This window comes from Cyclopterus lumpus, chromosome 23 (genome assembly GCF_009769545.1).
Source record: "Cyclopterus lumpus isolate fCycLum1 chromosome 23, fCycLum1.pri, whole genome shotgun sequence".
In the NCBI taxonomy this organism is placed as follows: domain Eukaryota; kingdom Metazoa; phylum Chordata; class Actinopteri; order Perciformes; family Cyclopteridae; genus Cyclopterus; species Cyclopterus lumpus.
The window spans coordinates 13,704,365-13,726,864 of record NC_046988.1 but is presented as its reverse complement, the minus strand read 5'-3'; the positions used below and the strand labels follow the sequence as shown (position 1 = coordinate 13,726,864).

The window sequence follows — 22,500 nt, the reverse complement described above, 5'->3', positions numbered from 1 at the left end:
ACGTTGTACCGTTATCTGCTTTTCAGCAACGGAAAGAAGATTGATGTTTCTCGTGTTTTAAAAAGCGACGCCTTTTTTTTCAAAAGCGGGCGCACACAAAGACAAAAGCATCCAGAAACATGTACAGACACTCACACACACACACACACACACACACACACACACACACACACACACACACACACACAGGAGCAGTGTGTGGGCGGCATCCCCGGCGCTGCGAAACATCTTGCATCCCACATGCTTATATAACTCCCTCTCCACCTCCTCCAGCTGATCGCTCATCACTTTATCACTTTATCCTCCGTTGGGAAGGACCCCCCCCCCACACACACACACACTCCCCCCCCCCCCCCCCTCATTGAAATCAGCCCTCTTCAATCGAGTGTGATTTCGTTGCACTCGGAGCATCAAAGGAGCTGCAGTAAAAACCCGTCCGTCTCTCCTGAAGATGTATTTCCTTGGTGTAATTTTTTTTTTTTATCAGTGCAAAAGGGGAAACTGCGACGAGGAGCTGCAGTTACATTAAAAAAAAGGATGCAGTGAGGTTGTGACTCCTCCTTTCTCCTCGCACAAATTGCACAGTAATGAGAAAAAGTGGCCCGACGGGCTTCCGGCACTCTCAGCTCGGCCCTCTGTGCATCTTTCACGCCGGCTTCAGACTCCTTTCGCTCGTGCGATCTACTGACGTCGGAGTCTCCAGTGCAGTCGACTCAGGACGGGAGAAACCAAACATCTGTGTCACCGAGCGACGAGGACGGAAACCAACGAGAAGAGAAACACGTCGGCTAAAGATCTACTTCCCATTTCCCTGTCTGTGGCACCCAACCCCAAATCTAGTCCTTCCTAATAAAGACGTAAACATTTAAAGCCATTTATATCCTTTACTTTCAGAAAGTCAGGAGACTTGAGAGAAACATTTGAAGCAGCAGAGGCTGAAATATCCTGACTTTTAGTCCCTGGACACCTGGTTCTCTACATCCCCCATAATGCAACATAACACCATATTACATCAATACCTCCCTGCCTGGTAAATGTCTATTTTTAACCATTTAAATGCCCATTTAACTATATAGTGTTATAAAACAGTCAAGCTTGTATTTTAGCAATTGGCGGGGACTATTTTTTTTGAATCCGTGGATTAATACGTATGTGATGCACGTGGTGAGCATTCGTTACCAGGACGGTGCACGTGGTATCGACTTGAAACAACAATGGAGGAACAGGATTAATCAGGATGTGACTCACGTTGACGAGCTCGATCTCCCAGATCTTCTTGACCAGCTCCATGGACGTGTAGCCGTTGACGAGGAACGACTTGGTGTAGTCGCCGAGCTCCAGCGACTCCAGCCACTCCGCCACGGACGTGGGGTTGTTGCCGTCGTAGCCGACGGGTCTCACCTGCAGACACACACACACACACACACACACACACACACACACACGTGAGACCTTTTATCCTCAACGGCAGAGCGTATTCCTGAAGATCTCGGTTTCACGACACGTACAAGTTCTCCTCCGTGTTCTCGTGAATGTGAGAGACACTGAGAGGAGAAGGAACTGCTGGCTGTAGGTTGCCATATGATGGACTACCGTTGCTCTTTTTAAATGCTTAACTACATTACGGCCTGAATGCATATTTCTTACATAACGTGCGAGCTGTTTAAATTCAGTTTTTCCCCCTTATTTTATTGCTGCACTGCACTTTATGTCTCCATTCTGCTGCAGCAGCCACATTTCTACATGGGGATCATTAAAGATTTATTCCATGTTCAAGAGGTTGTTGTTTTTCTCTCACGATAGAGAGAAAAATAAAGTGACGAACGCGAGTCTAACTTTTTAAAAAAGGGCAGAATAGGACGCCAACATCAGGGAGCTTACGGGGCTTCAAACTAACATCCCTCGTCCTCCACCTTGTGTGAGTCTACATGTGTGAGGGATCTTTTTTTTAACGGTGTTATGGGAGATTTAGGGGAAGGGATGAGAAGAGGAAAGTGGTGAGTGGAGATCAACGTTTTTGGGGCGTTTGTATGAAACCTTTGAGCTCAGAGTCTCTTCTTTTCTGTCTGTACTCTCCTGGAGACTTTGTTCTTACTTTCTCTCTCACACACTCACACACACACACACACACACACACACACACACCTGACTTTGCCACAGTAACAAGCAGCAGCGAACCTTCCTCTAAGTATTTTCCGTATTGTTTCTACTGGTCGGGCAGTACTGACCCTGGGCAGCAGCCGTATGGCCTGAAGGAGCCGCTGTCTGTGGGCCGAGTTGAGGATCCCGATCTCCAGCAGGTCCTGGTCTTCCACCACATTGCTGCCCTGCAGAGTAGAAACAACAACAACAACAACCACAGCTAAGGTTAGCATTTTTAAAGCAGCAGTGTCTGCAACACACAGGAGGACTTTTACACACAGTTCACTGGGGGAAAAGCCTCGCTGTGTGACAATCATGTTCCCAGTACTCCGAAAGCTCACTTTGAGGTTTGCAATCCATCAAGTGTGCATCTGGTTGTTTGGCGTTGTTCAATTATCATTACATGGTAATCCACTTCAAATGCAAATTGATTATAAAAAGTCTGCAGCGCGCTCCCTTGTCTCAACGACGTTGTTGATTAAAATACACAATGAATCACAACGACGCATGCAGATGACAAAAGTGTGGAAATAGTTTTCTCTGTGTGGGGGGAAAAAAGAAGGTTTATGGTTTTGTTTTAAGTAACTGCACCTTTTAAATCTAACTTAATGCACCACGATAGTAGAGGACTGTTATTTGCATGGTAGCAATACATCGTTTTGTTTTGCCGACTCCATATCTGTTGACTTGACTAACAGGAGAGAAATGCATTAGTTTGAACTTGATAATTGTGAGTAAAATATGAAGAAAAATCATTTTTTAAAAAACAAACTTTTTGACAGCGAATGTTCTTATTTAGGAAGTCGCAGTGCAGTCAAGAAGACATCCAAAAAGAAAGCAACGTGTGGGTATTGTTTTGTCTTTTTGTGCAGCACTTAAAATCATTTTACGGATGTGCGTGAGCCTCCTGATGCGTTTCTGATTATTAAACTCACTCCCGTGGTGCCCAAAATCTCCACTAAATCCAAACAGCATTTCGTATGATTATATATGATTCAGTGCAACAACACACACTCTTGCTGCAATGGCAATAACGGGATATTGGCACCGATTATTTCGCATTAAAAACAAAAACACCAATAATGCATCAAAGAGAGCAACCTGGGAGTAAAACATCAAGAGGACATGACTGAGAAAAGACAGGAAAGCAATGAAAAATGATTTAAAGCTAGAACCAATAAAACGTAGTAGACAATACACACACACACACACACACACACACACACACACACACACACACACACACACACACACACACACACACACACACACACACACACACACACACACACACACACACACACACACACACACACACACACACACACACACACACACACACACACACACACACACACACACACACACACACACACACACACACAGAGCAGCCTGTGCAGGTTTCACCTTCAATAATCCAAAGAGAAACATTAGGAAGCCCATCGGTCACCGGCCCTCCGGAGGGTCTTCATGCACACAGATGATTAGAGGGAAAAAGGCTGAAAGGCACCACCAGATGTAAGAAGTGAGGTAACCGCCGCAGTAAAGCTACAGAAGAGAAGGTGAGGGACTGTGGGAGAGCAGCAGGGAGCAGATATCGGTCCAGGAGTCCACTCCGGCTATCGCGGCGCTCTCCAAAAGGACCATTAGCTCCGATGTCAAGACGTTTTTCGATTCTAGGGGAGAGCGGCGGCCATCGTGGTAGTTTATTTTTTAAAATGCAGAATCACCAGAAAGAATCCTTCCTCCTTTTGAAACTCCAGATCTGCTACGATCCTGGATCATCACATGATTAATTACATCTAGAGCGGCTTTGACGCGGCCCAGTCTACAAACGTACTGTATATATATATCAAGCCCCGACTTGGGGAATAAAAAAATAATAAATAATTCTAGCGATCGTAAAAAGGTTTCCGTCCTAAATCCTAGAAATACGAGTGGGCGCGCGCACCGAAGTGAGCACTCGAGCAACGAGATCACATCATCTCGCCCGCGAGTGTGTGTGTGTGTGTGTGTGTGTGTGTGTGTGTGTGTGTGTGTGGCTCTCCACAGAAAAATATGAATATGCTGCAAAACCTCACACGTTGTAAAACACGTTGATGTGGAACTCACATGGCGTTTAAAGCATGCAACAGGTTGCGTAAATATGTGTTCTGGGGTTAATAAAACGCACTAAAAAAGGCCTCAATGACTGTGTGAACAGAGGCGTTTGCCAGTTTTTAGGCACTGTGACATCAAAAGGTTAAAAAAAGAAGAAGACTGTCGACTAGCAAGAAGCAATGTAGGTTTAAAATACTGTAAAAGTATATAAAATGTATTGTTTCCAAGATATCTTTGCAGGGAAACCTTTAGAGAGTAACGGCCAACGTCGCTGGGTAGAAAGGTACAAGTGTGTTGAACCTCTGGGGGCGTGGTCTAATTGTGACCACGCCCCCAGTCGTCGATGGTGCAACAATACATCACAGGTAGCCACGCCGCGTTGCAACGCCTCTTTAATGGACTGAAAAGTGAAAAGCTCGTAATTCATTGTACGTCTTTTGAGTGTTAAAACACAAAAACACTTTATCCCCACACATAATTATAACCTGTAAAAAATTTTCAAAAAAGGACAATTAGGACTCTCGTGTGGGTGATTGAAGCTCTCTCGTTGCAATCAGTGCTTTTTATTTAGTGGCTAGAAAGATTTCAATTACTTATTGTAATAGCTTTAATGACAGGGACAAGGACCATCTCTTGGGAAATAGATCCAAACATATCAATGGATGAATCAAGGTTAAATTAAATAAATAAAATTGAATCTATCGTTTATTCTGCAGGCCAAAGGTCCATATTTTTCACCTCAATTTATTAATCCATGAGCACCGATCGATAAACAAACAACTTTTTTTCTTTTATCTTAAATCCCCCCCGGCACGTTTTCCTCAATGAAAATAAGTTTAAAATGTCAACACTCTTTTGGACATGAATTGCCCTTAAAGTGCACCATGTTGCTGCAGAGGCTCGTTAGTAGAACTCCGTCTCCGGGGCGCCGCCGGTCGGTCCCGGCACCACGAAACCTCAACAGCAGCAGCAGCAGCGGCAGATTGGGCCGATCCTGCAGGCTGAAGTCATTCCTTCCACACTCGCCTCACCAAACCGGTGCACCCGGACCTCTGTGAGAGGAGTGCAGCGCAGAGATCAGCTCCCAGGCTGATTAACAGAGGCCAGAGAGCCAAGCTGGAGCTGGAGTTACCACTACCGGAGGGCAGAGTAATAACTCACAGCGGAGTCGACAAAGGCACGACTAATTGCTCTCTGTCGGGGATCCTGAAGGGGAAGAGATAGACTTCCTTCACGTTTGTTCTTTCTATCTCCAAAACACATCCGGCACATGTTCCCCCTTTTCTGTCCCAACATTACATGACGTCTGTCCCCATATCTGACATTTCTAACGGCAACATGATAGATTCAGGGGACACGGATCACCTCAATATTAACTGAATGATGATTATTGAGGAACAACAGAAGCAAAGCATGAATATATATAGATAGATAGATAGAGGCTCAACTTATCCTAGTTATTTCGGCTGCTTAGCATCCGCGGCGTCGGCCAGCATTCATGCACAAAACTAAAGATGGAGCAAACATTGATATTCACAGTGAAGGCCATTATCTTCACCAACCAGTGTCTCTACTGTATCTCTGCCTCCGCTCCCTTCGCGCATTGCTATCAGAGAACTTCGTCCTTTGATCTCGTTACATTGTCGCTTCTCTCTTACTTTACTAATCTAAAGTTTTTCTTCTCTGTTAGTCGCTTTTAGGGTTACTTTTATCTATTATTTCGTTTATTTAGTGGGATTAAACAATTCCTTCACGAGGAGGATTAGAGGCGCCACCTTTCAATGAAATATGGATATTGACAATGTTTCATTTCAAATATTGTTGTTTCATTAATTTCACTCGCTTGTTGCGTGACATCATTTCTGCCCCCCCCCCCCCCCCCCCCCCCTCCAATTCACCCTCGCGATCCCTTTGTCTTCATCTACTGGCGTCTTTCTCTTTTCTTTCGATTCATTGTGCTGCATGAAAGCAAATCAAATTAAAAAAAAAAAGAAAACCATCCTGATAAAAAGGAGCTTTTATATTAAATTCATTGTATTGGTTTGCGTGTCTCGGTGCCTCCACGGACCCACAATGCATCAGTTTATGTGACTCTCACAAGAGATTCTTTAGTCTCTTTCTCTCAAGTGAGAGATTACAAACCGTACTTAATCTCGTCATCTCTCTCTCTTCCGCTTCCATTCTGGTCAGGTTTCTAAGATTCGACGGCGTGTTCACCGAGGAGCGTTTTGACGGTAACGACGGTAACGACGTAACGACGGTAACAACGAGTGTCAACGGGCGCCGTGCGACTGCAGAGGACTCAGCAAAGGTGACTCTTTACCGCTGATTCGTCTCATAAAGATGGCCGAGATCCACAAGTTCAGGAGCTCTGAACATCTCGAGACGCCGCTCTCTATCACACGCCACCCGTTTTTCTGATTACACGCACTTAATTGCTAGACTTTGCAATGAAAACGGTGTAATAATCAAAGTCCGACTGATGTAACAATTAGTCGTGCCTTCACTGTTTTGGTTCAGTCTCATCAGCATCGTTTCCAGACGCAGCAGGCGGACGATTTCAGCTTTAAAAAAGGGCCAGATGATTGACATTAGAGACAATATAAAGAGACTACATTCATCAGGCCCAAAGCAACGGTTCTTTAAAACCGCGATAAACATGTTTTTATATATATGAAAATGCCTTGGTGGAAGGTGACTGCAGTTGTAATGTTCTGCTGTCACCATGTTATGTTAAAGTGGAGCTTGTAGCAGCAGGAAAAAAAGACAGATGTTTCTTTCAAGCATCGGTAGAAAACAAAAGCAAAACCGGAGGGCGACTATTTCTACAAAAACAGGACTTTAAATGAACATTAGTTACAAAAAAGAAAAAAGCAGCCGTATAGCCAACAAAGTGACTGCTCTGCAAGATGTGTGTACAGTTCATGTACAGTCATTCGCAACGGCCGTGATTAGTCTCCACCCCCCCCGAGTGCTTCATATCAAACGCTGTCTCCATAACAACCACTCCGCCCCTTTAAAGATTTGCCCATCAGCCTAGCAGCTTTTGTCCTCTGCTAGCCGGTTGAGGTGAGCGGACACGCCCCCCTCTAATGACCCCAATTAGTGGAGAATGGTGATGGCAGACTGGGCGGGTCCGTGTTTATGTGCACGCGTTCATACGTCGAGGCTTTCCACTGCAACACACGGATACGCATCAGAAACCAATCAATTCTACACATGAGCTGGAGCGCTGCAAATACCAACGTAATCCCATGTAGCCTCAACCGCCATGGCGTTCCTCCAAGGGCGGAATAATATAAAATATGTCTTTTAAGTGTTTAATCAAAAAACAACAAAGAAAGAGAGGTTAAAAACTCAAAGTGGGAACGCCGGAGAGACTTTTAAAACAGAGAAAGACCCGGAGAGAGAGGAGGCCCCGTCACAGAAGGGACTTTGAAGTCGCCGTGATGTTTGTGAGGCTGGTTTTCTTTTTTTTGCAGCTCTTTCCAATATTAATTGTATCTGAAGGCTTTTAAGAGGAGACGACTGAGCTATTGAGAAACATTTGAAAGACAAAAGGGGCGAGGCCAGGAGAGCAGAGGATCCCCAAGTCGCTCTGAAGTCCTGCCAATGACTGGAAGTAAAACAACGATGTGATGCCTGATGTGATGGCGCGGAAGAGGAAGGAGTGTGAGTGATGGGAGGCTTCACCTTCGGGGACGTTACTGGAAGAGAAATCTAATTTTAAGCTAAAAAAGAAAGTGTTAACGCTTGGACAGTCGCACAGCTGCTGCAATGATTCCTTTTTTGACTCATTCATGAAGACACAGAAAAAGAAGAAACAAACAGCATTTGGAAGACGTGATCTCTGCAAATACTCCATATGATTTACATGAGATTGTTTAGATGACAGTGTAAGGAATTGGCTTTTTTTTGTAATTGTGAAAAACTGAACAATGTGCACAAGAGGGATTATAAATTATCGCTGCACTAATCTATGTAATATGATATTAACACTGGCTAAAATGATTGTGCAATTCAATAAGGCCACGCCTGTTTCCCCTCATCGCTACCGAGCGTTTTAGGCCCTTTCAGCTCATTGTTTTGGTTTTATGGCATTTGTTTTTTAGAGCCAGATATTTCCTTCAGGCATTAGTCAGAACCAAAACAGAAGAGGAAGGTGAATATTGCACTTATATTCATTCACTCCGAACAGACGCTAATGTCTCTTCATGTTTGAGAACATGTCTGCCATGAGACAGTCATGGGATAGTATCTCTCTGTTCTTAGAGCTCGTTGAGTTGGCCAAAACTAAATGAATTATGGCTATAGTCTACATTCATGCCCAGTCTAGTCTACAGGCATGCCTAGTCTACATTCATGCCCAGTCTACATGCATGCTTAGTCTATACGAATGCCCAGTCTACAGGCATGCCTAGTCTACATTCATGCCCAGTCTACATGCATGCCTAGTCTACATTCATGCCCAGTCTACATGCATGCTTAGTCTATACGAATGCCCAGTCTACATGCATGCCTATAGTCTACAGGCATGCTTAGTCTATATGTATGCCTAGTCTACATGCATGCCTATAGTCTACATGTATGCCTAGTCTGCATGCATGCCTAGTATACATGCATGTCTAGTCTACATTTTTGCTTAGTCTACATGCATGCTTAGTCTACATGTATGCCTAGTCTGCATGCATGCCTAGTCTACATGCATGCCTAGTCTACATGCATGCCTAGTCTGCATGCATAGCCTACATGTATACTCTACATGCATGCTCAGTTTACATGCATGCCTAGTCTACATGCATGCCTAGTCTGCATGCATAGCCTACATGTATACTCTACATGCATGCTTAGTTTACATGCATGCCTAGTCTACATGCATGCTTAGTCTACATGCATGCATAGTCTGCATGCATGCCTAGTCTACATGCATGCCTAGTCTGCATGCATGCCTAGTCTACATGCATGCCTAGTCTGCATGCATACTCTACATGCATGCTTAGTTTATATGCATGTCTGGTCTACATGCAGACTAGAATGCGTCACAGGAGTCTTCCACAACCTGATAACTTGACAGCTGTGAGTGCTAACAATAGCCCTGCTCTTCGTTTACGTTCATGATGATCATTATGGGATAGCGCCTGTGGAGGGAGGCCTGAAGGGGCTGTCAGTGTTGCAGACTTTGCGACTCTTTTGCTAGAATCAGCAACTTTCGTAGCGGGTGCTGCTCGACACTGAATCAGTCAAAATGGTGGAACTGTACAACAATAAGGAACTAGCAGCCTCACCAAAAATGATCCTCTCCTGGTTGGTAAAATACTCTAATAATATTAGTACTTTGCGTTAAAAGAAACCAACCAAAACATGTCTTTCTCTTCTTGTCAGCATCCCTCTGCAATTTGACAGATAATTATCTTGTCTTCGTTTTCCCACTTTCTCCCCATTTCCTACTTCCCTGTTTACTTACCGTCACACACACACACACACACACAAACACACACACACGCACATTAGAAACATCCAAAGAGTTGAATGAATGCGAAATGACCGAGCGGGTTTCTCTTCCTACGTCACTGTGGCTGAATAGACCACGGGAATAAAAACAGACGCCTGGGTTGCATCTTGATGCACAGGCTACAAGTGGTTGGGTTTCTGTGCGGCGTTCATGTGCATTAAAACCATGAAACAAGCATGTTTCTTTGGCATGCATGTTTAGTGTAGTGTGAGCATGAATGCAGCTTGATGCTGGAGATTTGTGCGTAGGAGGACCTCACATGGCATCAGTGGGGAGAGGCAGTGGTGATGGGAAAGGGAGAATAAGAGAGAGAGAGAGAGAGAGATGATAGAAAGAGGAGGAAATCCAATAAATGAAAGAGAAGAAAAAAAAAACTTGTCGTGCTAATCACTGCAAAGAAAATGACGAGCGGTCATGATCTACATCTGAGGGAGCAGAGAGAGCTTTGAGGGAGGTGGGACGAACAGAGAGAGGAGATTACATCACAAAGACACATAATAACCAGAAGGAACGATAGACGTATGAAGATATCCCATCCTGAACCCCCAGCTCCAACATCTCTCCTACGCCCCCCAAAAACAAACAAAAAACACTCACCATGAACTGGACGTTGTCAAATCCATTGGCCAGCAGGTGGTTCTCGTACTGGACCAGACCGATGGAGTCGAGCCACTGGCCCACGGACTGCATAGGGCAGCGGGGACCTATGAGGGGGTGGAGGGGCAAACGCTTCAGTAAGGAGTAGCCGTCCACGCGGTAGCAGCGACAATCCGGCTGAGACAGCTGGCACTGCCACATCATGTTGTGGCGGGCAACGTGGCTGTCGAAGGAGCCCGCCATGCTATCGATGAGTCTTTTGGCAAGGCAGCAGGAGGAGCAGAATGAAAGGGAGGCAGGTAGAAGGGGAAGGGGAAGGGGGGGAGGTGAAGAAAGTAGGAGGAGGAGGAGGAGGAAGCGGAGGCTAGGCTAGAGGCATGGTGAGAATGGAGGGGGGGGGGGGTCAGCATGCAAGGGTGCAAGCTGGTAAAGGGTAGGCGTCCAGATGCCGCTTTCTCTGAATCCAGCCAGAGGGCGGAGGCGGAGGGGGGGTTGAAAGCTGAAGTTGTATCCAGAAAACGGCCCCCGTCCCGGGGTTAAATCCTGCCAGAGATGGGCGTCGGAGGAGGATGGGACGTACAGATCCGCAAGCGAAACGACTGCCTGTGTGCGTCTGTCGCGCGCGGCACACAGCAGCCGCTTTCTTTTTTTCAGCTGTTGCGCTCGCTTGGCTGCTTCCTCGAGCGAGCGTGTGTGTGTGTGTGTTTGAGTGTGCGTAAAAGAGAGAGCAGGAGAGAGAGAGAGAGCAGAGCTTCCTGCGCTGTAGATTTCTTTTTATCAAGTACTCCCACTCTCATCTGTATGCTTCTGCAGCCTCCTCGCTCTCTCTCCTCTCTCTGAGCGCTGCTTTCCTCCCTCATTCCCTCACTCACTCTCTCTCTCTATCTCTCTCTCTCTCTCTCTCTCTCTCTCTATAGCTCACTTTCCTCTGTCTACCTCCCGTCTCTATCTGTCTCTATCTCCTCTCACGGCGTTGATCGTCACCCTGCCAGTCTCCATATATCTGGCTCGCTCTGCAGATAATAGCCATCATAACAGCTCCAGCTTCTTTGTCTGCAAGAAGCGGGTCTCCCTCCCACGCACGCACACACACACACACACACACACACACACACACAAAGTGCTGAGTGTTTCTATGCAGCCGCATCTATAAGTGCATGGTTTGTCTGTGTGTGTGTGTGTGTGCTGTAGTGTAGCTATGTGTGCATTGTTGTTGTGGGGGGGTGGGGGACTGCTCTGGCACAAACAGGATTTCTCCCTGCGGTAACCATGGGTAGCAGAGGCTTTGCGTTCATAGATGAAAAGAGAGAGGGAGCGAAGGAGGAGGTGAGGGGACCAGGAGGTGGAGATGGGGGGGGGGGGGGGGGGGGGGGGCAAATATAGATGAGTAGCGTGGACTCGAGGTATACAGGTGAAAAACTGGAATTAAGTTGCACAAGAAAGTCAAAAAGCAGACTCATCCACACACTCGTTTGACTGAAAGAATAACGATATATTTCATTTATGGTCTTATCTTTTGTAGTTTTTACCGTAATTCCTTCTGGTTATACTGAATGAAGCTTTTAGTGCACGTTGAGCAGGGAGAAAATGACCTCTTCGTCAATTAATTAATCAATGAGCTCCACAAGATCTGGTCGCTGGCTTCCTGTCGACTAACGAGCGGTCGCGGATGTTTCCCTACATTTCCTGTTGTTGCGGTCTGCGTGTCGGTTCCTTCACCTCTTTGGCTCGTGACGACCTCTCTTTACTAAAGAAATAACTGTGTATTTTACCTGAGGTCTCCTCCTCCTTGATGTCCAATCCACTGCCTATTCCTGCACCAATAGAGCTCATGATCTTGTCGATCTGAACAAACGAGAGAGAGAGAGAGAGTTAGAGAGATGCACAGCATGTTCAAGGGAAAGACGTTTTCCAGTAATAAGGCTAACCCTCTATTTCTGGATTCAAGTGTCACATAACATCATCAATGCGCCCGCCAGCTCGGGGGATGTCAGTCCCCCTCCTCCCCCCATTTTGATTGAAAAAGCACAGAGGAGCAGAGGGGGAAAGAAAAAGATGTGTGAGCAGGAAACTTGAGATGAAAGAAGAGGAAGAAGACAGATGGAGGGAGCTTTCAGTGGCTTCATTAGTGTCTGGCTGTCGACCGGTCATCACAGACCCCGGACCCGCTGCTAAAACCACCGAGCTGTGGGATCCGGAAACATCCGTCCACCCGTCAGGACCGCCGGCTCACCGCAGAGTCGCAGAACACCCGCTGACTGACTGCGTTTAAAAAAAAAGGGGCCAGGCCGCGGAGAACCACGCACTGCAATGCACACGAATGCACCTGGAATGAACTTCCACTGCGCGCCGATGATGAAAAGCTGCATTTCTCAACACGTTTTAAGTAAAACAATGGATGTGGATCAAAGACTGGCTCGAAAGTAAGAACACAACCATCCGATTCATTAATGCTCCTTCAAACAACGGCCACAACTTATTTTTTGCAGTCTTCTGGGTTCAGAAGTCGGTCTGAATATATAACAAATATTAATGTCTGTTTACGTCGGAAATTTAGGCAATCATTTTAACAGGTTTTTTTATTTATTTATTTTTTTTTTGCAACGTCGCCACATGCCCAGATCACAATAATCGGTTTGATAACTAGAATGTTATTACAATAATAAATATAACAACCAATTTAACGGACCCCCCTCTTCGCTGTAGTTTTCCAGATTGAACACGTTGTTGTTAATTACCATCCAAATAAGCACAAAACAATCAGCGATGTTCAAGGCCGGATGGATAGCGCACATACACGGGGACTACCTCGCCTGGAGCACTAATGAGTTTGGATATCTTCAGATCGCGGGCTGTTCTGGGACATCCCTCGTGACTTTTCCTGCTAATAAAGAAACTCTTTCCTGAACATGTGCTGCAAATAGAGCAACTTTGTTATATTTTTTTGCCTGTGAAATTCCCCACATATCACAGTACAATCCCCCCCCAAGCCATCTTATCTCACATCCTCGCACCACGCAATTAAACAGGAAAGGTCACCCTAATTGCCGAGGATTATGGGGAAATTCCTTATGGTAATTCATCACCGTCAGCAAAAAGTTTGTGAGCCGCGTTGAGGGAACTAATGAACACGAAGATGCAAATGTGGACAGGCACGCAGGAAATGTTCTATTCACTCGCAATGCATTAGCATTACGTTGAAAATAGTCATTCTCGTTATTGGAAAAATTGGTTTGAGATTCTCTTCTTTCAGGGTGCACAAGCATCCTTTTTTAGAAGTGTGTGTGTGTGTACGACGGCCTGTAATGTGTCGGGGGGACCCAAAGTGTTCTTGAAGGGGCGGTCCAGTTAATGGATTACATCCGGGTCAGAGACCCTTTGCTACCGAATGGGGCCCCGGGCACAAACACACACACACACACAGCACAGCACGGCCTTGACCTCCATCACGGAAACCGCATTCTCTCTTTGCATCTGGTCCACCCTGCGGCGCCGGTGCTGGTTACAGAAGGACATCCATGTGGGAGCGTACGAAACCAGCACTGGGGCTCCTTCTGCAGCCGAGAGGATTTTAATTAAACGGGAGGAAAGATTGAAGATCTGAGCGCAGAGGTTTTGACGGCCCCCCCTGCAGAGGTGCTTCATTTTCACTACAGATGAGGACGGATTAACCGAAGTGATTTAAAAAAAGAGACACATTTCCTTTTAGTTTTCTGATCGGAAACATCAGTTTCAACTTCTTACCTCTTCCCACTCCGCGGTGAAGGAGGGCGTTCTCTCCAGTCTTCCCCCCGGGCTGGCACCTTCTCCTGGGCTGGGACTTCCAGGCCCCTGGCCCCGAGATCCAGGCCCCCAGCCGTGCTCCTCCTGGACACGGCCCAAAAAAACCCCAAAAAACAATTTCGTTTTCCAGCCTTAATCAAACTACAGGATGCAAAAGCTTGTCAAATACTTTAACCGTAACAGTTTTATTATTGTATTTAGCTTCTGATTCATTTTGCAAAGTCTCATAAAAATGTGCCGCACAGCACGGAGTGCCGTGGCCCGGATTAGTGGGTTATTTAATTGGTTGCACTGGTTTTTTCGTGCTGTCTCTGAAGTCAGTCTGCATGATACAGCAATATATTCTATCCATCTCCACGACTGCATAATTCACACAACTGAATATTTACAATAAATGCCCGTGCTCTCTCGTTGCCGACTTGGAGATCGACTCACGACGACTTACCTGAATGGGAGACACGGCGACCAGGTTGGAATCAGACTTGGACAGGGACTTGGACAGCTGCAGGTCCAACACACTGCGGGGCATGGACCTCATCCTCCCCAGGGTGCAGGCCCTCTCCTCGTAGCCGGCGCCGACTGAACCGCCCTTGGGCACGACTCCCGTCTGGAGGCCCCGTAACTCTGCAACTTCGCCGTTTTGACCAGAGGAGTAGGATGGGGGGGGGTGGCCCAGCGTGGACCGGCCACAAGGTGGATCTACCTGCTCGCAGTCCCTGGGTCGCGCCTGGTCCTGGTTGACCCTAGTGTGGAAGATAGTCCGGTACACCACCTGGGGCTTCTGGGAGTGCTGGTCTGCGGCCCTCTCGGGCGACGAATCGCTCCCGGTACCGGAGAAGATCTGTGTGGGTCCGCCTCCGATCACGATGCTGAACTCCGGGGTCTGCACCAGGCTGCTCTGGACCTCAGTAGAGGCATGTTTTCGGGGTTTGGGGCTGTAAAGGTGGTACGGCGTGTCGGGCGTTTCACACGCCGGGGAAGATCCATGAAGGAGGCCTGCAAACTCCTCTGGGATGTGGCTCTTCCTGCGCTCCTCCAACAGAGCGCTGGGTGTGGAGGAAGAGCCGAGAGGAGGAGGAGGAGGAGGAGGAGGATCTCGCTGGTACGGCCCGTCGTCTGCATGGAGGACACACACACACACACACACACACACACACACACATTTATTTTACTGATTAGGATTAAATGCATAAAAGCAACGATACGCAGCAGTGGATTTACTCTGCGAGAAAAAATAAGACCGAGATCAAACATTTACACTCACTGCACAAATAAAGCACATCATAATATTTAAATAATTGTATTTACTTAACACTATGGAACAGAGGGAAGAAAGCAAAAAAGGGGCAAAACAACCAAAGCTGCAAAAAGGAAGATAAGAACGAGATAACGCGTCTTCTGCTTCTCGGTTGAAGCGCCGTTTGTTCCTCCGAGGAAAGAATAAAAGAACTCATGACTTGAAAACTGTGTGTTTTGGATGTCTGAACTTGTGCATGAATGCATGAAGTCATCGGGGCAGACGCTCTCACACCACAGACCGGGTATTTATTCTTTTTCCCAGGGGTTTTGCTTCCAGAGGCCCACTCGCTCTCTCTCTCCGTGTGCAGCGGGGCGAGCGCAAATAAAATGCAAAATAAGGTGCATTATTATTCCAACCGTGATTATATATATTGGGCGCCGCGCTCAAACTCGTAATGATGAATCTCCAACGCCAACGAGACCGGAGGACAGCAATGTGCTCCGACGAGGCTCCCGGGGGGAGCAGCCCTGCTCGGATTTTTTATTCACGGTTTCCAAAACGGTCTCTTTCTCCCCGCGTCTTAAAACGAATGCAAAAATGTTTGGAGTTGCAATGTTAAGTAGAGATGGAAAGAAGAGGTGGAAGAAATCACACAGACTGAAACAAAGACGGCTGCTCCGGTCATCATGTTTATATTACTGATATATGACTCAAAAAGCGTTTTAGCCTCCATCAGCTGACTGTTTCGGTTGTCTCATTCAGCAGCTGGTGAGGTCTTTGACATCATGCACGCTAATCCATCAGCAGATAAAGTTACAGCTCCTTCAGCGCGCACACACACACACACACAAAAACAAGTGTCTGAAACCTCCGCGGACCAGACTATAGATAATTCACCTTGCACTCTATAAATATCAGAAAAGAAAACTCTCTCTGTGTGTGTGTTTGTGTGTGAGGAGCCCAAACCTCTCTTTATCTGGTTCCTGTCACTGCGTGTTAAGGTTGTGTACCAGGCCATGTAAACAAGCTCACCCCCGATAAGCATCAAACACACACACACACACACACACACACACACACACACACGTGAATAGAGACAGTGCCTGTCCACACACAAATTATTGCAGTTTCATAATAAAAAAATGCCACTTGAATAATTGCACGTATCTCCACAGGCCGCCAGACACACACACACCCTGAATTTACAATTTTGGCATTTGACTGCATAGTCCTGCTGCCTGCTACCACCCCCCCCCCCCCCGACACACACACACACACTCTGCTGTCAGCCAGTTTTCATGACTGTCATCGGCCACATTTCCGTGCAAAAACAATTACATAATGCGAGTCGAGGATTTAAAAAAAAAAAAAAAAAAAAATCGAATGCAAAAGTCACCTGCGTGCTTTTTTTTTGTTCCGATGACAAAAACAACTGGAACAACAACTTAAAAAAGCAACTTCACGGTGGATTAAAACGGGAAGGTGCTCGATCGCCTCTCAGCGAGGGAGAGAGAAGCCATATCAACGGTCCTCCATTGGAGAGCCGTTTCATATCTTTTTGCATCTTCCTGCACCTGAACTGTGTTTTAAAAAAGGTACGAAACAGCCGCTAACGGCCGCTAACGGCCCTCCGGTAATGACTCATCATCGAGCGGGGATGGAAATTATCATTATTTCCCACACATGGCTGAAAGCTCTTTAGCTATGACAGATAGTCCACTTCTCTCCAGCGTCACCGGGACGACGTGGCTAAAAAAGATCAATATTTATGTCTCCACCACAGATTATCTTTATATTTGTCATCCTTTCCGTCTGTGACTCTCTCACAGCCCTGTTCGAGAAACCTTTATGACACTCTGTCCTCTTTTTTTTTTATTTAATTTTTTTTAAAAGATGAGAACCGTTGGCAACAGGTGAGCCTGTCGGTCGGTTGCTATGGCAACAGAGAGCCCCCCCCCCAATGCCGACATCTCTCCCACTTTTCTTTTTCTTTTTTTTTTTTTTCCCGGGTGGCTGAGTGTCTTCGGCCTTCATGAGAGCGAAGGGGGGGAAAGAAAGTGCACGGCTGATAAACACAGCAATCAAAATCGGCAGGTGTTTGTGCGCGTTTGTCTAGACAGAAAAATAACAGAGGCAGAGCTGAAATGTACGGAAGTGCAAAAGTACCGGTTCGAGGAAAAAGTTACGTGAATATGTTCTATACCGGAGGTATAGATCGAGAAATAAACCTGACATCAGTGGAGCCGATGGGAATATTGACGTATTATAGGAAGGGAAACATGACAGAAGCATGATCATTTAACCTGAAAACAATATATTGTCTTCCTCTGTGCGTGGATTCTAACTGAGAGTGCGTGCGTGTGTGTGCGTGTGTGTGTGTGTCTCTTACCTTGGCATTCAAAGAAAGTGCCGCTTAAACTAAAAAAACATTCATACTGTAAGTGCCGGACACACTCGCAGCGCTCCTCACGCCTGCTTCTGCTGAAATGCAGCGCACGTACGTCTCAGAAACAGTCTGCATACCTGCATTTCTATTGCGAAAACTGGTGCGCAAACACACACACACACACACACACACACACACACACACACACACACGGGCGGGCTGTGGCACGCAGCAGCTCAGCCCTGGAACCGATTGGTATTCAGACGCTCGTCTCAACACAAACAACCGCAGCAATGGACGCTTGTTTGCTTCAGGAAAACATCTTCAAGACAAAAGTGTGTCTCAATACCATGCGGACAATTAAGCGCCCTTTCAACCCCCCCTCACCCCCCCACCCCCGCCCGCCCACCAAGTATAAATGATTTACCGACTGATATTATTGATTGACACTTCCTCAAGTTGATGAACTGGAAGAGGCTGAAAACCTTCAGACGGGTGCCTCCACCCACCAGCCAGCTAGCGGAGCACAGGAGAGGGAAGAAGAAACAAGATATAGTTTTTATTCAATGTATCTAAACGCTACATTTATTTATAGAGGAAGAAAACCCCTTGAAATCCTATCTGTCGTGGGGCGTCCGGCTGGTTTAAGATGCATGCGGTGTGGCTGTGTCCTAATCACACGCGACACGCTAAAGTAGGTTTTGGCGAGTGAGTGCGGTGAAGTGTGCAGAGTGGACTGTTGATGGACACCAGTGTTGTCGCACACAAAGGATGCGGATGATTGGCTCACAGCTGCAACACAATGGATGTGTTAACTGCAGACCATAAGACAGCTGCGGGAAAATCCGATCGTTAATTAGTTTTCTTCTCTCCTTCAAAGCGCAATAAATAAGTATAACAAAGATACGTAATAATTCTGTGAAAGTGGATTTTTCCTGTGCAGCGGTACTTCAACTTTCTTGTGATACAAATTATGTTTATTATTGGAAAAAACACGTTACGAGGGATTCCTTAATGTCCCCGTAACAATATGTGTTTACGTTCAAGTGATACCGCCCTCTAGTGGTTGTAGTAATTAACAGAAACAATAAAAGCAATATCAAAAGGAACAAGGCTGATAGATGACGTTAGAAACGAGACATCACAGGTACATAATTAGCATAACAGGTTTAAAGCGGATTTAAATAAATGAGTTTTAAGAGCGGTTTTGAAAGGGGGGGAGAGAGTTCCAGAGGGAGGGGGCAGCGATGGAGAAGTCCCTGTCCCCCCAGGGTCCAGAGCTTGGACTGAGTAAGGTGAGGGGTGATGGTCTAATGGTACCAAGGGGGAGCAAGAGGATGAAGAGGAGGGGGCCCGAGTACCGAACCCTGTGGAACACCTCGAGAGACTGGGGCTGTATCACACTCAGAATTAGTGATACTAATGAAGTTTTGAAGAACAAATCAATGCACTTTACTGATTTGTAGGAACAGGGAATGACCCTCAAGCTATTTTCACAGCAGATACTTGCTGCGTTACATTCAGGGGCAGTACGCCATGAGAGTTATGGCTGTATCAAAAGACTGGGACATGCACAGGTAACATCGCCAGTGACAACGTCGCCAGTGACACCTGTGATGTACACTATGGCAGAACCGCATGAACTCTGTTTTGAGGCAAAAACGGAGAATTCTGCATCAGTTTTTCCACCGTTTAGAATGAGTTTGTTGTATCGCATCGAGTCACAGCTCTGGTCTTTAACCAACTCATCGTGGATGGTAAAGTAAGAGCTCCTCCAAAAATAATGGCCTCCATTTTCCCCCTGCAAAGCAATCACTTAGCACAGGCAAGATTGAATTTCAGAGTGGCATCTCCATTCTAAATGAAGCCCTTCATATAAAATCTAAATGCAGAACAAGATGACGTGAGTGGAGGGCAAAAACAATACAATCTCTCAGATGATGAGATAAAAAATAATAATTATATATATATATATATATATATATATATATATATATATATATATATAAGAGAGGGAGAGGGCTGAATCCGTTCTCCCATCCATTTTCACACTGCAGATGCCGGCATTGATAGAGAGAACACAGAGGAAGGAGATGTGTGTGTGTGTGTGTGTGTGTGTGTGTGTGTGTGTGTGTGTGTGTGTGTGTGTGTGTGTGTGTGTGTGTGTATATTACACTAATAAATAACAGTAAAAACAACAAACCTCTCTCTGTCTCTGGATCCTGAGCAGATCTGGAGTTAAAGTCCCGATGGTTCAGTCTGTGACACCCTTCAGCCTCAATCTCCTAATTCCTCCACACTCTCTTGCCCCGCCCCTTTTTTTGGGGGGTGGGGGATTCACGGATGAAATGCACGTGATCTACCTCCAGCCCAAACAAGCACATTCTGTACCGGCAGCCTGGCTGATAGCGAAGACGCCATCAGCCAGCGAGGTCACCCAAAGTGTTGCCCAATCGGTCTTTGAGAAAGTCTACTGTGACGCTGCCTTCACTGGTCTCTCTAAAAAAGTGGTCCAGACAGCCGAAGCCGAGACCAGACGGGTGGATTAAATCACTCCGGTTTGTCGGATCTTCGCGATGGTTTTCCCGTGTTGTTCTAAGTCTCAGGAAACTTGAGATCTGCTCTCAGTACTTGTAAACGAAAGCCTAATTCTGCCCGCCGCGGCATTTTATTAAGTTATTAACTCATATTGTGAGCTGCAATGTAGCCGCACTGTTATTTATAATCCAATAACGTTGATTTGTCGTCTTCTATTTCAAGTCATTATTATGTTTCACGCATTAAAAAATGCAACTCGTGGCCTTTTTTTAAACTGCCAAATGTTCCTCGTGTATATATTTTCTGAATGACTTCCTGTCTCACGTGAAGCACTCGAGAACCGGCTTGTTCTCGAACGGCGCTTTACAGATAAACTCGCCTCTCCATCGTTTCCCCTATTTTTCTGCGATATGTGACTCACATCAACTCTGACAGACACACAGACTCTATAAATACCACACACACACACACACACACACACACACACACACACACACACACACACACACACACACACACACACACACACACACACACACACACACACACACACACACACACACACACACACACACACACACAGGGATGTTTTCCTCTGTGTGTGTGTTTGTGTGGTAGCATGAGGGGCTGGGAGATGATCCAAACATCTGATAGCGCCGTGTTCCTCCGCCTCCGAGACTGTTATTAAAAACTACAGAGTAATATCTGAGCTGTCAGTCATCCCGGAGATTTAAGGCTGAAGTCTATTTCCTAAGCGCCGGGATAAATCACAATCGGCTCCCCGAGCCCGAGGCGCTGAGCCAGCACCGTGTCAGTGCCGGACTAAGCTCACAAAACCCACGTGGCGACGGGGCCGAGAGGCTCACCTGTGACAGGTAATCACTCTCCAGTCTGGATGGTTGATTTGAGAAAATGTCAAGGCGACGGCATCACACGCGAGAGCCGGCAGGAAGGAGCGCTGCTTTTAACGAAGTGCTGTTAAAAAGGTCACAATCATTAAAAGCAAAAGGGCAAAAAAACAGCCTGTAAGTGGCACCTTGAAAAAGATGCTAACAGGTGCAACCAGGTCAGAGAGAGAGAGAGAGAGAGAGAGAGACACACAGGTGGGACTCCTATGTATGAGCCCCGGCCGTGGCGCTCCGATGGGGGCCGGCTCTGCAGATATTGAATTTGCACTTTCAAGTACGGAGAGTGCATTGCCACGGCAACCGGCTCGTCTCCCCGCGGTAACCCAGCGTTTCGATTCTCCTGAAGTCAGGAGTGACGGGGAGTCTCTCGCTGCAGTCACAGAAAATCCATTAGTGTGTGAGTGAGTGAGTGTGTGTGTGTGTGTGTGTGTGTGTGTGTGAGAGACGTAGAGGGACAGTGAGCGTTACATGTGAGATGAGGTCAGCATTGATTAACTAATGTGTGTGTGTGTGTGTGTGTGTGTATGTGTGTGTGTGTAGCAGTCGTACCGTTTCAGCCCTGTAGCAGCCCAAAGCTAAATGTCATGTGTGTGTGTGTGTGTGTGTGTGTGTGTGTGTGTGTGTGTGTGTGTCTGTAGCAGTCGTACCGTTTCAGCCCTGAAGCAGCCCAAAGCTAAATGTCATGTGTGTGTGTGTGTGTGTGTGTGTGTGTGTGTGTGTGTGTGCATGCATGCGTGCAAAAAACTTTAGTTTGCAGCACATACAGTCGTTCTTGCTTTGGTCCGGTCACACTCGCAGTTTAGCATCGTCAGCGTTAACTCATTTAATAGAAAAGTGCATCCGAGGCTGCAGGGAGCGTCATTAGTTTAATAAACAAATACCAGGGTCGTGAATAAAAAAAATTAAAATTAGCCCAATCGAATCAAACACGCGCATCAAAAGACGAAGCCTTTCGCTCACGCGTTGCCTAAAGGGGAAACAAATACGTGATTCAAGTGCACAAAAAAACGGTCTCGCTCAATGAAACGGTGGCGTTAATTAGAGCTGCTGCAACTCCGAGGACGTTTTACTACAAAAGAACGAGACTACGAAGCCACGGTGTGTCACGGAGGTGGACAGAATAACAGAAACACCCTGCAATATGGACACAACGACACCAACGATGGCCTCGGAAATGTAAGACGCTTTCACAAAGACAGGTGTGTTGCTTGCTGTTGGATGGCAAAAGATTGCAGAGGTTAAAAAAAAAAAAACAACAGCTGTGCCTGTAATCTCTCAGTGATTATATATGGCG

The 22,500-nt window shown here is 46.4% G+C and overlaps 1 protein-coding gene across 1 annotated transcript in view; it reads right to left on the bottom strand.

Annotated features, from left to right (window-relative positions):
• anks1b (ankyrin repeat and sterile alpha motif domain containing 1B) overlaps positions 1 to 22,500 on the bottom strand; it is a 156,004-nt gene that overhangs the window by 26,543 nt on the left and 106,961 nt on the right. Inside the window, exons 14-19 of the mRNA XM_034526551.1 lie at positions 14,580 to 15,250; positions 14,096 to 14,218; positions 12,124 to 12,196; positions 10,352 to 10,458; positions 2,229 to 2,327; positions 1,249 to 1,401 (exon numbers count right to left, since the gene is read on the bottom strand). Coding sequence (XP_034382442.1) covers positions 1,249 to 1,401; positions 2,229 to 2,327; positions 10,352 to 10,458; positions 12,124 to 12,196; positions 14,096 to 14,218; positions 14,580 to 15,250 — 1,226 coding nt within the window. The remainder of the gene's footprint in view (positions 1 to 1,248; positions 1,402 to 2,228; positions 2,328 to 10,351; positions 10,459 to 12,123; positions 12,197 to 14,095; positions 14,219 to 14,579; positions 15,251 to 22,500) is intronic.